The sequence below is a fragment of the Castor canadensis genome, chromosome 11, assembly GCF_047511655.1.
Source record: "Castor canadensis chromosome 11, mCasCan1.hap1v2, whole genome shotgun sequence".
NCBI classification, from domain to species: Eukaryota; Metazoa; Chordata; class Mammalia; order Rodentia; family Castoridae; genus Castor; species Castor canadensis.
In genome coordinates, this window is record NC_133396.1 from 44,608,913 (window position 1) to 44,624,616 (window position 15,704).

Sequence of the window (15,704 nt, forward strand, 5' to 3'; positions counted from 1 at the left end):
ACACTTGCAAGACAGGTGCTCTACTGCTTGAGCCACACCTCCAGCCCCAAAGTACGTATTTTTTGGCAGTACTGGGGTTTGAACTCAGGGCCTCATGCTTGCTAGGCAGGTGTTCTACTACTTAAGCCACTCTACCAGCTCTTACGTTATGGAGTCTAGAATGGACATTTACCTACCATCCCAGACAGTGATTTTTCTAGGAAAAGGAAAATGTAAGGCATAAAGAGCACTGTTTTTGGGGACTGGAGGTGCGGCTTAAGTGGTAGAGTGCCTGCTTTGCAAGTGCGAAGCGCTGAGTTCAAACTCCAGTCCCACCAGAAGAAAAAAAAAACATAGGGGCTGCTATGTAACTCAGTCAGAACACTTTCCTAGTATCCCAACCCTGAAGGAAAAAAAGGTAATAAAGCACTATCTCTAATTGTGAGATCTTAAACGTTACATCCTCTCTGACCATCTATTAGAAATGTAGATATGAGCCAACGTGAGACCTATTAGTCTTAATGTAGTATCAGTGAGAGTAAAAGGGAAAGTTTGTTCTCAGAGGGGCAACCCAGGACTCAGCTTGTGAGGCTCAAATGTGCTGTACTTCTAGGCCCTTCCTAGCTTTGCAGTGGAATAAACAACTGTAATTTCTTGTGACATTATCAATCAGAGGATAGTCTGATCTGAAAGCAGATGCCACTTTACCATAGAGGTTTTTGAGCTCTGGTTGAGGGATTAAGTAGTGTTGGAGGATGGTATCTATATGCTTTCACTATCTTCTTACTATCCTGGCAGACCTTAGAAATTACGGCTTACAACATGCTGTGTCTTTTCATATGGAAGACTAATCAAATCACTTTCCCAACATTATTTAAGTCATAGATGAGGTAGAAACTAGAACCCACATTTCCAAATTTTACCTCAGTACTCTATCCAACACACAAACACTAATTGCCCATTGAAAAATTAATGTAGCTACTGGTGATGATCAGAGAATTGCAAGTTTGCAGAGAATTATTAGCCTAGAGCAGGAGCCCTGGTGGTTGATTAAACAGAGCGGTCTTTGGTTAGTATTAAAGGCATAAGGCTGTATCTACAGAAAGGAGGCAACACCCAGTAAATGCAGAATGTGCAGGGAGGCTCTGTTAAGCTCCAAAGTAGGTAAGCATGGCTCAGTACACAGAGGACTTCAGTAGACAAACAGCACATGTTTGTTTCTGGAGATGTACAAAATAACATTCCAGTGTTGCAAGGAAACTACAATTTATTTACTATTCTGAAGCAAGCAAGTTGGAGAGAAATTTTTGTTAAACCACACCAGTGTGGTGTCTTCCCCCCAGCCCTTCTCTCCCCTGCCTGAGCCTCCTGAGTGCTGGGATTACAGGTTGTGCCATAATGAGGTATAATTATTGGATATGTTCAGAAACATCATCTGGTCACATTGGCACTGGATTTCCATGAAAATCTTTGTCATCTCCCAACTCTCAGTATCCTGTTTCCTGGTTAGGTCTCTGGTCCCTGATCCTCCAACCTCAAAAACAACCAGAAATCTTTATAGCCCAATGAGCTCATTTGCATTATTTCAATTCACAGATAATGAGATAAGACCTTCAATCTGATCTCTAAGCCACCTTCATTTCTTGGCTCATGTCCCCTCCATGATACATGCCAAGGAGTGGTCTAGTTTGAATATCCCACTAATGACATGAGGCTTGCTGCTTTCTGAGGCATTCATTCCATTTCTGGACACTCAGACTAGTGGGTATAACTTCTCAAGCCTTTCCAAAAGCTAGATTTGCAAATCATGATAACTAATGAAAACAATTTCTGAAATTTCTGATGTCATCCTTTGTAACCTTATTGGTGTTATGAAGTCATACTGAAGTGGCCAGGTGTATTTGTTTAAACAGAAGAGGAATCATGTTCAAGTTCATATTTAAAGGAAGACACCTTAGCATTTCTAAGGGTGTCAGACTGACAAGGGATCTTGGAGTTCAAGTGGAAAAGGAGTACAGAGGAGTTTCTCGTTTTAAGATTAGATATAAATTCAAGCTGGGTGCTGGTGGCTCATGCCTGCAATCCTAGCTACTCAGGAGGCAGAGATAAGGAGGATCAAGGTTGGAAGCCAGCCCTGGCAAATAGTTTGAGAGAACCTGTCTCAAAAACACCCCTTCACGAAAAAGGGCTGGTGGAGTGGCTCAAGGTGAAGGCCCTGACTTTAAACTCCAGAACTGGAAAAAAAAATTATATATAAAGTCAAGAAAAAACTTTCTGTGTAAGATCTCTCTCTCTCTCTCTCTCTCTCTCTCTCTCTCTCAAACAGCATTCAGGTCTTAGGATATCTTCACTCTAAGCAGAGAAGTTTTCCCAAAGAATTTGCTGCTCAAGGCCAGGTGCTGGTGACTCACATCTGTAATCCTAGCTACACAAGAGGCAGAGATCAGGACGTTCTTGGCGAAGTTAGGCTGGGCAAATAGTCACAAGACCCTATCTGCAAAAATCCTTCACAAAAAAGGGCTGGTGGAATGGCTCAAGACGTAGGCCTTAAGTTCAAGCACCAGTACCGCAAAAAAAAAAAAAAAAAAAAAAAAAAAACCGCTGCTTTGTTTTTCATACTATTGTCTCCAGCCAAACCAATCTGAAACCTATATATAAATACATAAAGTACTAAATCTTTACAAGAATTAAGTTATAGCTTATTAAAGCCTTGATATCAGAGGTAAGAACTTAGAACCCAAAGATACTTTTAGAGGCAGTTGTTTGCTTCCTATACGCTTTTAGAGACAGTTGTTTGCTTCCTATACGCTGATCAGGAGGTGGAAACAGAGGGTTTAGTCTCCACTTCTGAGATAATGTCTTTAGTCACTGATTTGTTTTTTTTTTTTCCTTCCTTTACCACTTGAAGGTGCTTATGAATAATGAAGAGACCAAAAGGGAAGCAAGCAAGTAAGAAGGCCTGAGGGGTTCACTGAAAACTCCAACTCAGTCATACTTCTGTTTTCTTTTTCTTTTCATTTTTATTAGCATATATTCATTGCATTGGGGGAGGAGGAATTCATTGTGACAATTCCACAAAGCCTTACCTTACATTGTACATTGGTTAGATTGTCCCCACTATCTCTTCACCCACTCCCCACTCAGTGCTACTTCTTAGGAATTTGTTTTGCTTTATTGTCTTGCTTCCTCAAACTCAGAACTTGCTGTTTGTTCAAGGGACCATCTTCTCAGAATAGTGTGTCTGGTCTCCTCCAGCTAGTTTCATATAATTGGCTATTTACCAAAACAGCCAATCTGGCTAAAAGACAGGGTCACCCAAACCTTTCTTGCTTGAACAGGAACTACACGTTCATGGCAAAAAAGAGCTTCTCAGCCCTTGTCTTTGAGCAGTAATGGGCAGATAAGAAATAGCAATGAGATAGGCAATGAGCACACCAGGCATGAGAAGCATAGAGGAGGAATGTTTTAGGGTTTAGGTTGTTGGAGTTCAGGGCCCAAGGAGATTAATGGAACCTGAACTAGAGCTGTTCTACTATTGCTCTGAGAGCTCTAAGACTGTAAGGACAGTGCCAGCTTCTGCAGCCATCTACTAAAATTAGAACGATACAGAGAAGATTAGCATGACCCCTGCGCAAGGATGACACGCAAATTCGTGAAGCGTTCCATATATGTGTAGTTATAGTTCCTTGTAACTACAGGACTGTGGGTGTAGCTCAGTGGGAAAGTGCTTGCCCAGTATGTGCCAAACACACACACACACACACACACACAACTGCAAAGTGTGTGTATTCCCCTCCCTAGCAAGCTTTATTTTGTATAAAAGAATGGAAAGGAAAATCAGCCACTTTCTTTTTTGAAGAGTCAGGGTCCTGTGGTATCTGGTCTAGAAAAACTATCCATATTTTTGTCAGGGACCCTTTAAGACTTAAAGTTTAAAAACCTCTGAGCTAGCCAGGCACCGGTGCTCACTCCTGTGATCCTAGCAACTCGGGAGGCTAGATCAGGAGGACTGAGGTTCAAGGCCAGCCTGGGCAAAAAGTTCAGGAGACTTCATCTCCATGGAAAAAAGCTGGCCTGTCATCCCAGCTACAATGTCCAGGCTGGCCTGAGCAAAAAGCGAGACACTATTTCAAAAATAACCAGAGAAAAAGGGCTAGAAGGTTGGCTTAAGTAGTAGAGTGCCTGCCTAGCAAGCATGAAGCCCTGAGTTCAAACTTTAGTACCACTAAATAAATAAATAAATAAATAAATAAATAAATAAATAAACAAACCTCTTGTCTGGCTTCCTGTTTTGAAATTGGTTCTGAATGATCCAAGGCCACATGGGAGTGCAGGACCCTAATTAACTGAAATCTCTGCTGTACCAGATATGGGGTAGGGGCCAGTGGCCAGATGTCAGTAATTCTCCCTTACCAAGCCTTACACCAACACTGTGGTTCACCAGCAATGGTATAGCTTCTTTAGGTTTCAATTCCTCAGAAATGGTGAAAGAATGTTAGAAGAGGAATGTGAAGGAGGATTAAGAAGTGGGGAAGGAGGGAGACCATTTCTTGACAATAGGAAAATGTGCCTTAGAGAGCTGAGGCTTGCCTGTGTGTTTCAGTTTAGATTCTTGGAGTTAGTTCAGAGTTTTTTATTTGATCTAAAAGAACAAGACTAGGTGGGGCAAGATTATCTAAACCTTAAATCCTGGTTCCAGGAATACCTCATACCAAGCCTTGAGATGTGGTGTGGCTTTTGGTACCTTGCTTTGCTGTTTGTGAGGTCAGAACAGGTGCCCTCTTTCCCACTGATAGTTTAAAACTTCTGGTCCGAGCTGTAGCAAATGTGAGGCCCAGGATTCAATCCCTAGCACTGTAAAATTAATAAAAATACATAAAACTTCAGGATAAAGCTTCTAAATCTTCACCACACATGGAACCAGATCTCCTACTGTCAAAAATACTTTGAATGCCTATTTTAAACCAGGATATGTAGATCACCTGGGATGCTATACCTTGTTTTACTCTGGTCTTGAGCATTATTCCTCATAAAACTAAACACCCACTTAATCTCCGAGTGGTCACATCCAGAAAGAAGCTTTTCTGCCTTTACGTGGATGATCTTTTGAATAATTGAGTAGACAAAGCATTGTAATGTGAAACATTCATAAATCACTGAGTCAGCTCTAGTCAACCTCTTGGTGTTTTTGTTTCCTCTGGTCCCAGATGTCTCTTTTAGTTCTGGAGAGGCAGAGGCTAGTAGCATCAGAAAAGGGAATAACTAACCAGAAATCCTAAATTACGAGCCTGTACTTTTGAGAAAGCTCACATCTCAGGAAAAAAGCAGCTCTGGCTGGCGTTCTCTGACAGAATCCCCTGAAACAGAACAAGAGGGAGAGGAGTATCTAGAGTGCCTGAAAGTCTGGCAACCTGAGCAAACGCTCTTTGACCTTGGGCAAGGGCACTTCCTATTCCTAAAATACCCTTGGGATCGCTCTAGTGAGGCTTGGAGGGCCTAGGCTGGAATCCCTGATCAGCCCTATTGCTAGCTAAGGTTTGCAGAGCATCTCTGAGAAGCTCCAGGAAGAGGCATTCACATTCTTGTCCTAGCCAGCCCTTGCCAAGTCAGTCTCAGAACAGTACTTCCTGCCTCTGCTGCTTTCTCAGGCTCAGACGAGAGCCTGAGACAGCCAGGCCACTCTGGGAGCTGCTTCCACAGCTGTTGATGCATTAAGTCAGAACAGAGCTACAACCACAGAGCACATGAGGGAAGTGGGACCGAGACACAAACATCCTGTCCTTTCTACATCTAGTGGCTCCAGCTCGAGAGTCAGAGTCACCAAGCTGATTGTGTGGGACAGGGCCACCCAATAACATAGATAAACTCATCTTCCCTATAGTCGTGGCTAGGAAGATAGCATTTTTCTTTAAGTCCATGGACTTAAAAGGTGCTATTCCTTGGTTTATGAAGCTTTGATGGGAGACAGTGATCAGGGGTGATCAGAATGAGCAAGAACGTGTTTCGCAGAGCTTGAGCAGGAGTTCTGTTCCAGTTAGTGAGTGCAGACTTGCTGGAAGTGTCTTTCCACAGACCAGTTTAAGAAAGAAGGGGCGGATTCAGGAGCAAAGAGCTTAGGGCTCCCCTCATCCAATTCTCACCATCTTTTCAAGACTTGGCCACGCCCAGCTCTGTTCTTCCTTGCAGGACAGGGGCCTTGTCCAGCCAGGCAGGCCTTACCTTGTGTATGATCGCTTCCAGCTAAAGATCTCCTCCAGATTGGAAGAGGGAGAAACCTCTCGCTTCTGCAGGGCTCCCCAACGACGACGGCCCCCTAGGAATGAAGTTCGGCGCCTGCTCAGCCCTTTCATCCTTTCTTCCATTCGAAAGAACTCAGTCAAGGCCCGGAAGGACTCCAAGATGACCTCGTGGCTCCAAGCTGGCAAGGGCTCCTGTCGCAGGAAGCCACAGTGGCCTCCGTGGCGACTAAGGAGAAGGAAGAAGTAAGGATTGCTGTGGAAGAGTTCAGTGGGCAGCGCTCGGTCCGGAGGCCCACATACGGGGTCATCAGCACTGCAGATGCACAGCACAGGCACAGCCGCCTCATCCACATCCCGGAGGGGGTCATTGTGGTCCCAGTAGGTATCCCAGCTGATGGGGAAACTCTTGGTGTGACAGAAGAGGGTCTCCTCAAACTCTCGCAGGGAGCGGCTCCTGAATAGCTTGCTGGTGTGCACTGTGTTCTCCAGAGCTGTGGCATACCTGACAGCAAGTTGAATGGGGAAGGTGAGAGAAAAAAGAACCACAACACCAGTTGGCAGCAGTTGGTAGCAGTTGGTTACAGAGGAGTAACCCCAAGCTACATTCAGGCCACAAAGGCTTTTTGGTTGTATAGCATTGTTTTTTTTTAAACTTCCATTTCATGGTAGTCATCTAAAATCAGAAGATTTCACATAAAACACAGGTATCTGGCCTTTCTGGGGGGAGATCTGGCCAAAGGGGTAGCTCTCCTTTCTGTGTCACAGTGCCCACCCGGCCTGTCATCCATGGCCTTATCTGCTCAACCCTAGGCGTAGGATTTGACTTTACAGCTGCTCATCTACAGGATGTTGCTCCTCCTAAATTCAATGGCCCTCTCCAGGGAACTTGTTATGAAGTGTCACCTCCCAGGCCTCTTCTAAAACTCACTGGTTCATACTATTCAAATCAGCAGATGACACCCCTCCCACAGACAATCACATTTTTTACTGCATGTTTTGTTTTTATATTTTTATGCTAATACACTTTTCTGATGATGACAAATGAGTGTGACCTTGATCAGGTACCTACTCCAGGTAGGGCAGGTATCCTACAGAGTGCTGGGTGGCAGAGGAAACAATAAGTGTAAAGTGTAATTAATTTGCTGGGTGATTTCCCACATTGAGGCCTGAGAACAACTTCATTGGGGAAGAAGGACATCTTTGCTACTTACAACTCCCTGGAGAGGGCCTGGTACCCTACTGAGGAGGCCAAGGTGGGCAGCTCAGTCCTTTGGATAGATTAATCTAGCCTCTGCCAGGTGAATTTAGATCTGTGTCTTCTGCAAACACTGAAAGATGCTTGCCCTGAGTTTTCAATACCAAACTTCCATGGAAAGGACACAGCTTTCCTCTCCACTTCCTTCACCCAATCTCTAGCTGGTGCCAGGGTCAGCACTGGTGGTGGTCATTTTGGAGTGGAAACTATGGTAATTGAGCTGGATAAGAGTACCTTGCCCCTGGACTGGCCAGCCAGCTGGGTTGCCATGGCATTGTTTCCGACTGTTGTTCAGCTCAGGGTTTGACTATCTCAAAATAGGAGGCAAAATGGGGCAAGGAAAGAGAATCACAATTGCCACCACTTATTGCGCACCTAGCCAATGCCAGATCTTCAGTTTTGTTTTGTTTTTTTCATTTAATGATTGTAACCACTTTGGGGGTGGTGGTTATTATTAACCCCATTTAACCGAAAGGGGAAGTGAGTCTTAAAGGGGTTACCTAACTTACTGGAAATTCAGGATTTGAACCCAAGAAGGTCCGACCCAGTGTCCCAGGTCTTTCTGCTACACCATACTGTTGACATATAATCCCCTTGACCTCATTCTGCCATCTGGGAAAGACTGGACCTTCTCTGTCACCCTGGTGGCAAATTGCTTGTCACCCTTGTGGCAAATTGGAGGCAAATCTCTTTTGGAGATTAAAAAAAAGTTTAAATATTAAAAAAAAAATTAAGTGTTGATTATGTACCTAGGAATATGTAAAACATTTAATATGTAAAAATTTTAATAAGTCAAATGCTGCCACGTTTCTGATTCCTGTCACCTCCTGGCTCAGAGACTGTAAACACTCTAGACCGATAATGGGTTGTAATTGTTTCCGGAGCCCTCCTTGCTGAGCCCTCAGCTCTGGACAAAGTGGTAATGTCAGGTGCATCTTTACTGCCTGCGGGGAGAGGTGCTCAAGTTGCTAGGACACCCGCGGCTGAGATGTGGTGATGGGGCCCCAGCGGGAGTCCCTGCTGTAGTATAATGACACTGGCTGAGGCCATAAGGCCATCTATAGAATTGAAGCCCCATTTTCTGGTTCTGTCTAGATTATAGAGTTTAGAAAACGTGTGAGAACGTTGCCCAAATTGACCCACAGCGATTTGCTTCCATTCCAGGCAGAGCTGTTTCCTTGACCAGGTAAGACTTGCATTCCCTCCCTGCAGAGGGAATACCCACCTGCTGAGGGCGATTTTCTGGTGCAGCAGGAAACCGCGCTCATAGGGCCAGGGCAGGCCGGCTTCGAACCACTCGCGGCAGCGCAGCACTGGCGAGATGCAGGCGGCGCCTGTCATGTAACTGGAGGAGCCGCATTCACCCAGGTAGGACAGCAGCAGCGCGGAGCCCGAGCCTTCGCTCACCGCGAACAGCGGGGCCGCCGGGTGTCGGAAGCGGATGTAAGTGACGGCCTCCTTGAGGTCTGATGGGTCCCCGAAAGGCTGTAGCCGGGGGCTTACCAGCGGGCAGCCGTGGTGTCCGCGGCGGTGGAAGATAACTGGGTAGTAGCCGCGCTCTAGGGCGAGCAGGCAGAGGCCCAGCACGTTGCGGGTGAGGCGCCCCCACGCATTGGGGATCACTAGCAGCACCGCCGGAAGGCCCCCGGCGTTGGAGACCCGGCGGTCCCGGGCGCAGGGTCCTACAACCCAGTCCAGGGCCACCAGCCCATCATCCGCCAACTGCAGGTACTCACGGGCCAGCTCAGGCCCGGGTCCGACGGGAAGGACGAAGTGGCAGAGGGTCTGCAGGTGGGGCCCGGAGAGCCAGGAGCGCGGGCCGGGCTCCAGCGCCGCTGAGCGTCGCAGGACGCGCAGCAGACACTGGGCCAGCGCCGACGGCTTACAGATGAGGCTGCACCCACCGGGTAGCGGCTCGCGCCTGTCGCTGAACTGATCGGCGGGGCCTCCGCCGTCCACCTCCTCCTCGTGGTCCTGGACCAGGGCCCTGGGCAGGGTCGTCGCTCCGACGGTGCGCCTCCAGGGGCGCCCGAGCCGCCGGGCAAGCAGGGCGAGCAGGGCAAGCGCAGCCAAGAGCAGCGCGAGGGCTGCTTCCCACTGTGGCATGGCCAGGCAGAACAGCCCCCGGCGGGCGGCAGGCAACGGGGCTGTCCCCTCGGCGAGCCGCTCTGCCTGCGGCTCCGCCTGGTCGCGGGCTGCGGCCCCTGGCCCTCCCGCGCGGGCGAGCGGGCGGGCGGGCGGGCGCGATCCGGATTGGTCGCAGCCCTGCCGAGACAGCCAGTTCGGGTCGAGCTCCCCTCGCCCGCCCCCCACCCCCGCCCCCAGCCCTTTGTACAGTGATTGCGACAAGCAGGAGCAGAGGGTGAATCGAGTCGGGGCCACGAAGAGGGAGCAGAGGACGCGCGGGCTAACCAGAAGGAAGTGGGCAGGGCAGAGGGGTGTTAGCAAAGAAGTGGGGAGACCCGGAGACTGAGGCTTGGGGGGCCCGGGTGAGCAACAAAGTCCCTTGCTCCCGCCCCTCTGCCCTGGGAAGTCTGTGGCTGGCGGAGGAGACTCTGGATCTCTGCACCCTCGGGGGATGTTGTTTGGAAAAAGGGTGAAGGGGAAAACGCGCTGGCCCCAGGGCTCCCATGGGAGCCACTCTCCGCGCTCCCTCGCTTTCCCGGCCTGTCCGCTCTGAGCTGGTTTTTGTCTCGGCCCCTCCAGCACCCACAACTGCGCAATAACGCGACGCGGGGTGGTGGGGAAGTGGTACCGCACTGGATCGGCGAGGGCAGCCATCTGACCCTGGCCACGGGTTTGCAGCGGGACGTTGCTCCTTCCCTTGCCTGCATCAGGGCGCTGTCCCACCAACCGCACCTCCACCTCGCCCCGCCCAGAGCGTAGCGGGATCTCCAGGAGCTTGGCTTCACAGAGAGGATATCCTCACCACCGCTCTCCATGAAGGACCTTCCCACGAGAAACAGCCCAACTCTGCCAGAATAAATTGAGGGGCCGTGGCAGGGGTAGATTGGAGTTTCTTCATCAGCTCGACATCTGGGAATTACTGCTGGGTGTGGGGACAAGGAACCTTTTGCAAATCAGGGGATGTGGAAGATGACTGGAACAACACGTTGTTGGCTCTATTTAGAAGTTTTGGACTAAGCATCTCAACCCTCGTCCTTGTCTTTCCTTAAGATCCTGAAGAGGGTACCCGAGCCAGCGTCCCCGCTGCAGGGAAGCCCTGCCCGAGGACTGTAACTCCTCTATCTCACAGCGACCAGTGGCTCTCGGGTCACTGTTGGGCGAAAGACGACAGTGGGAGGGGTTGCGAAGGCGGGGAACAAAGCAGCGCCCGGGCCAGCTCCAGCCTCCTAGGGCTTTTGGGCCAAAGGAGGGTAAGGGGCCTGAGATTCCCCTCTCCCCCCCTCACCCATGCTCCTCCGGATTCAGGCCCTATTGAGGACGGGAATGGGATGGTTTGAAGATGAAGTTGTAGTCAGGACCCTCTCTCTTCGGCAGCTCGAACTTCATGATTCTGGTGCTTTTCAACTTGCAGGTCAGAATTACGAGTGTGAAGCCGATTTGCCCGAAGAACATACTAGTTTCCCCCTGGGCCACACGGTCCCACCGGGATCCCATTTGCCACCCTTTGGTCCGTTCCAAGACCCCACCCAGGCGCCGCAGCTGTGTTGTGCAGGCCGCGGAGATGCGCCAGGACGAATCTCCGAGCGCGGAAGGTGCTCCCCACCTGCCCTGCTACAGGGTGCTGACCAGCTGCGCTCCCACACCCTTTTCCGGCTTTGGGTTTAGGACGCGAGCGCGCACGCTCGGCTACTGGGGGTGGGGCGGAGGCGGGGCCCGCGATCCGGGGAGGAGGGAACCCGGCGGCGCGCGAGCCCGGGGTCTACGTGGGCGCGCGGGCGCGGGGGCGCAGGGGCGCGGGGGTGCTGAGGCAGGGCGGGCCGCGAGCTAGTGTGCTGGCGCAGCGGCAGGCCGGGCTGAAATGGTGCCTCCTCTGCCTTCGCTCCAGTTGCTTCTCCTGGCAGCTCTGGCGGAGCTCCTGGGTCCCAGCGAGGTAAGAGGACCCGCCCCTGGGAAGGCTTCGGCCCGGGATCTCAAAGCGCTTTGCTAAAAGTTCGTCCTGGAAGGAATTGCTCCCGGAGAGGGGACGAGGAGTCTTCCCCGTTCCCCTGCGCCCCGGGCTTGGGAAAGAAGAGGACAGGGCCCTGGTCCAGTCCAACGTCCCGGCTCTGTGCCTTGGACCCACAGGTGGTGACTGAGCGGGCGGAGGAGGCGGGAGCCGGTTGTTCCGAAGGCCTGTGGCCTCTGCCCCCACAGGTAGGAGCGCTGGAGGGCAGAGGGATATGACGAGGTAGCTCAGTCCCACCCTGGCCTCGCTGCACCCTCCACGGTCACCCTCTGGGCACATGGGCCGGTTCCTCCTGTCCTTAGTCGCCAACGTCTCCATCCCAACCTGGGGCTTGGGGTCTGTTGTCCCTTCTCCCCGCCTCACGCGGAGTCCCCCAGCCACTCTAAGCTCTTTTCTTTTCCCATGTGTAGGTGTTACCAAGAGTGACCTACGTGCAGGTGAGACCAGGGCAGGTGAGTACAAGCAGGGGCCCATCAGCCCATCGTTGGTAGCTACACTTGGAGACAGCAGCCTCCTTTGCAGGCTTCCTCCACCTTTCCTGACTCCTCAGCTCCATTCCTTACCACTTCCTGTAGAAAGGCAAGCTTTCCAGTTTCTCGTCACAGGACAGATGGCAGACAGGGAGCCATAGGCCTCCACCCTTTGCAGTGCTGTCAGGAATGCTGTTTAGTATGGGCAAGTGGAACTCTGAGGGTAGCAGGAATAAACAACTCAAGCCCAATGAGGTCTTTGTGGGCCCTAGTTTTCTTTAAGAGAGGGCATTAATTCTGTCCCTGAGGAGTGAATGAATAGCAGGTGACAGCACTGCAGAAGGTACAAAGCCTATCTATCTCTCTTTGTTGCCAGCGATCACTTTTTTTTTTTTTGGCAGTCTTGGGGTTTGAACTCAGTGCCTCATGCTTGCTAGGCAGGCACTCTATCACTTGAGCCACTCTGCCCACCCAGTGGTCACTCTTCCATTAAGCCATTTTACTGTTCAGAACCCATCAGTGGCTCCTTATTTCCTACCATATCATGGTCATACCCTTCTGCCTGATTTCTGAGGTCTTAGTTAAATTAGCTTCATCTGATCTCTCTAAATCTGGTCCCTCTCAGTCATGTTTATCTGCTCGTCAGACAAATAAATGTCAGGCTCATTCCCACTGCCATGCTTTCTTTGCTTCTGTTTATTCTCCACATCTGGCCTGAAGCATGCAGCTCCTGCCATCCATCCCCATCCATCTTCATAGCTCAGTGCTAGAGTCACCCCACCCTACCTTGCCTTAGTAGTACAAGCACTACTTGCCTGTAGTGCTCATAACCTGTCTTAGAATTAACTACACTTGCCAGGTACCAGTGGCTCACGCCTGTAATCCTAGCAATTCAGAAAACAGATCAGGATGATCATGGTTTGAAGTCAGCCTGGGAAAATAGTTCACAAGACCCTATCTTGAAAAATCCCTTCACAAAAAAGGGCTGGTGGACTGGCTCAAGGTGTAGGCCCTGAGTTCAAATCTCAGTACTGGAAGAAAAAAATCCACTTTGAGTTGCATTAGTTTGCTCTTTGATTTGTGTTAGTTGTCCTGAGTTTCTTTATATATTCCCTGCAGGCAGAGTCTGGGAGTTCTCTCTCTCTCTCTCTCTCTCTCTCTCTCTCTCTCTCTCTCTCTCTCTTAGGGTACTGGGGTTTGAATTCAACTTGGGGCCTCACGCTTGCTATGCAGGCACTTGAGCCATTTGCCACCCCTTTTTTGTGTTAGGTATTTTTGAGATAGGATGTTTGTGAACTATTTGCCCTGGTTGGCTTTGAACCTCTGCCTCCTGAGTAACTACGATTACAGGTGTGAGCCACCAGTGCCTGGCTAGGAGTTCTCTTTCAGGCATCTCCTACAGCAGCTAGCACAGTGCTGAGCACCCAGTCAATTCAATCAAAGAATAATGAATGAATGATAAAGTGTTTCCACCCTGAGATTGTGCACCTGCTGTCCATGTGCCATGCATTTGGATGTTCTTGGGAGATTGACAGATTGGATCAACAAATAGACTTATTCTTCATTTGGGGGGATGCTTATAGCCTAGATTGGGGACTTGTAGAATCGTCATTGCAGGTGCAGAGAAATACAACTAAAAAGTATGTTCACAGTCTAACAGTTACCAAGGCTGTCTTGGAAGATCAGAGGCTCAGCTTTTAGGGGTGGCACTTGATGGAGAGGAAGGGTGAAGGGGACACTCAGAGGCAAGAGGAGTGTATGCCAATATGCAGGGCCTTTTGCCCTTTCCTAGGTCTTAGACATGGAAGGACTATCTGGCCATCCTGGGAGTGCCTTTATCCTGGCCCCCAGGATGGAAGAGCTTATTATCCTCTGGGAGGGACCTGGGCTTTTCCTTGGTGTTTCTGTGCTTTTTCTCCAGGCTGAGGGCGTCACCTTCCTCTACCACCCCTGTGCCCACCCCTGGCTGAAGTTGCAGTTTGCCCTCCTGGCTCATGTTTGTGTGGCCAAGCCCACACTCACCCCTGACTCCAACCTCACTAGGGACTGGGTGAGTGGTTGATGGAAGGCATTGTCTGGCGCTGGCAGAGGGGCACAGCCGTGTGTGCACAGAAATGAAAACTTAGGGGCTTCTTGATTGCTCTTTCACCTTCATCTTAGCTCTCTTACCTCCTTTCATAGCCCCTGGTGCTGACAGCATGGGGAATGGCACTGGAGATGGCATGGGTGGAGCCAACTTGGGCTGCCCACTGGCTGAAGAGGAGGCAGCTGCGGAAGCAGAGGAAGAAAGTATGATTTCCACTCTGACAGTCTCTCTGGGCCCTCTCCCTTAGTGCCAATTCCCAGCAGAGGGAGGCTGTTCCAGAGAGGGTGTGTGCAGACCATAGGTGCTGGGCTCAGGTTGGTTGGTGGTGGGGTAATCTGAGCATGGCAGGGGTGACCTCTGTCTCTTCTCCTCGTAGGCCCCAGCTTTGGCCTTTGCTCTGCGTAGCTGGAGGCCTCCTGGTGCAGAGGTGACATCCAGAGGGCCCAGGCAACCCTCTCCTGGTGGTGCCAAGAGGAGGAGGCTGCGAGCGGTCCTTAGACTCCAGCCCACTCCCTCAGGCCTGAGGGTTCCGTCTGCTTCCCCATGGAGCTTAAAGACCCAGCAGCCCATTTTAGAATCCCTGGATGAGGGCGGTAATGCCTTATCTGTGCCTCCTGTTCCCTTGCTGCCTGGGGGTCCTAGAAGCAATACTGGCTCCAGGACAGAGGCTCAGCTACCCAACAGGCAAGGCAGCCCAGGAGGTTGTGCCTGCCCAAGTCAGGCTTCCTTGGCCCCTAGGGCTGCAGCGCCTCCCCGGGCAGCTCAGGGCCCTACCCCTCGCACGGAGGAGGCCGCTTGGGCAGCTATGGCCCTGACCTTCCTGCTGGTGCTACTCACCCTGGCCACACTCTGCACGAGGCTGCACCGAAACTTCCGCCGAAGCGAGAGCATCTACTGGGGGCCCACAGCGGACAGCCAGGACACAGTGGCTGGTGAGAAACACCCATCGCCCGGCTTGGCCTCCCCGCCCCCGCCCCGCGCCCCGGGCGTTCCTGCCCTTCACCGCTTCCGTCTGCCCACAGCTGTGCTGAAGCGGAGGCTGCTGATGGCCCCACGTCGGGTCAAGCGCTCTCGCCGGAGACCCCTGCTCCCGCCCACGCCGGATAGCGGCCCAGACGGGGAGAGTTCCGACTGATCGCTGCGGCTGCCCGTAGGCTCCTCCTCCCGCTGGGAGGCCTCGACCTCTGCCACGTGGGATGTGCTCAGGGACACCCCCTGGCGGGGCAGCCTTGCGAACGCATTGCGGAGGCTCCGCCTCCACCTCCTTGGTGTCAGTTGCAGGAGGGGGTGGCCTCCCGCCCCCAAACTCCGTTTCTAATAAATTATTTTAGTAGAGTCCGAGTTTGAGCCTGTAACTGCCACACAATCACACTTACCCAGGACACTGGCCCCTAGGCTGTATTGGCTGCTTGTGGTAGGGCTTTTATATAGTCTAGTTGGGCCCTGGGCAGTCCTCTGGTTACATTGGCCTTAGGAACAGGCTTTTAAAAAAGGAGAGCCCTAGTGGGATAATGGTGTCAGTCATGCCAACATTGCCCCTTCC

The 15,704-nt window shown here is 51.0% G+C and overlaps 2 protein-coding genes and 1 non-coding gene across 5 annotated transcripts; 2 read left to right on the forward strand and 1 right to left on the reverse strand.

The window, feature by feature from the left end:
• Positions 1-2,571: 2,571 nt before the first annotated feature.
• Abhd15 (abhydrolase domain containing 15) lies at positions 2,572-9,676 on the reverse strand. Its single transcript, XM_020159762.2, has 2 exons — positions 8,699-9,676; positions 2,572-6,720 (listed from the first exon to the last, which is right to left on the reverse strand). The coding sequence occupies exons 1-2, from the start codon at positions 9,577-9,579 to the stop codon at positions 6,195-6,197; spliced, it is 1,407 nt and encodes a 468-aa protein (XP_020015351.2). The 5' UTR covers positions 9,580-9,676; the 3' UTR covers positions 2,572-6,194.
• On the forward strand, positions 3,548-3,651 carry LOC141414265 (U6 spliceosomal RNA). Its single transcript, XR_012439327.1, has one exon. It is a non-coding gene; the product is annotated as a U6 spliceosomal RNA (small nuclear RNA).
• A 1,640-nt stretch (positions 9,677-11,316) lies between the features above and the next one.
• Positions 11,317-15,496, forward strand: Tp53i13 (tumor protein p53 inducible protein 13). 3 transcript variants are annotated; one of them, XM_020159789.2, is made up of 7 exons: positions 11,317-11,530; positions 11,725-11,793; positions 12,016-12,057; positions 13,997-14,125; positions 14,257-14,364; positions 14,538-15,093; positions 15,184-15,496. In XM_020159789.2, exons 1-7 carry the CDS (start codon positions 11,459-11,461, stop codon positions 15,294-15,296), a joined length of 1,089 nt encoding a protein of 362 aa, XP_020015378.1. In that variant the 5' UTR covers positions 11,317-11,458; the 3' UTR covers positions 15,297-15,496. The 3 variants fall into 3 exon arrangements, with proteins under 3 accessions (XP_020015378.1, XP_020015379.1, XP_073902636.1); XM_020159790.2 differs by lacking the exon at positions 11,725-11,793; XM_074046535.1 differs by lacking the exon at positions 11,725-11,793 and having other exon boundaries at positions 11,412-11,530; positions 12,016-14,125.
• Positions 15,497-15,704: the final 208 nt, after the last annotated feature.

Coding starts and splice junctions, on each gene's coding strand:
- Abhd15 (XM_020159762.2), bottom strand. CDS start 9,579: ATGCCACAGTGGGAAGCAGCCCTCGCGCTGCTCTTGGCTGCGCTTGCC. Junction 6,721..8,698: donor CAGAAAATCGCCCTCAGCAG/GTGGGTATTCCC, acceptor ACTTGCTGTCAG/GTATGCCACAGCTCTGGAGA.
- Tp53i13 (XM_020159789.2), top strand. CDS start 11,459: ATGGTGCCTCCTCTGCCTTCGCTCCAGTTGCTTCTCCTGGCAGCTCTG. Junction 11,794..12,015: donor TGTGGCCTCTGCCCCCACAG/GTAGGAGCGCTG, acceptor TCCCATGTGTAG/GTGTTACCAAGAGTGACCTA. Junction 14,126..14,256: donor CCAACCTCACTAGGGACTGG/GTGAGTGGTTGA, acceptor CTCCTTTCATAG/CCCCTGGTGCTGACAGCATG.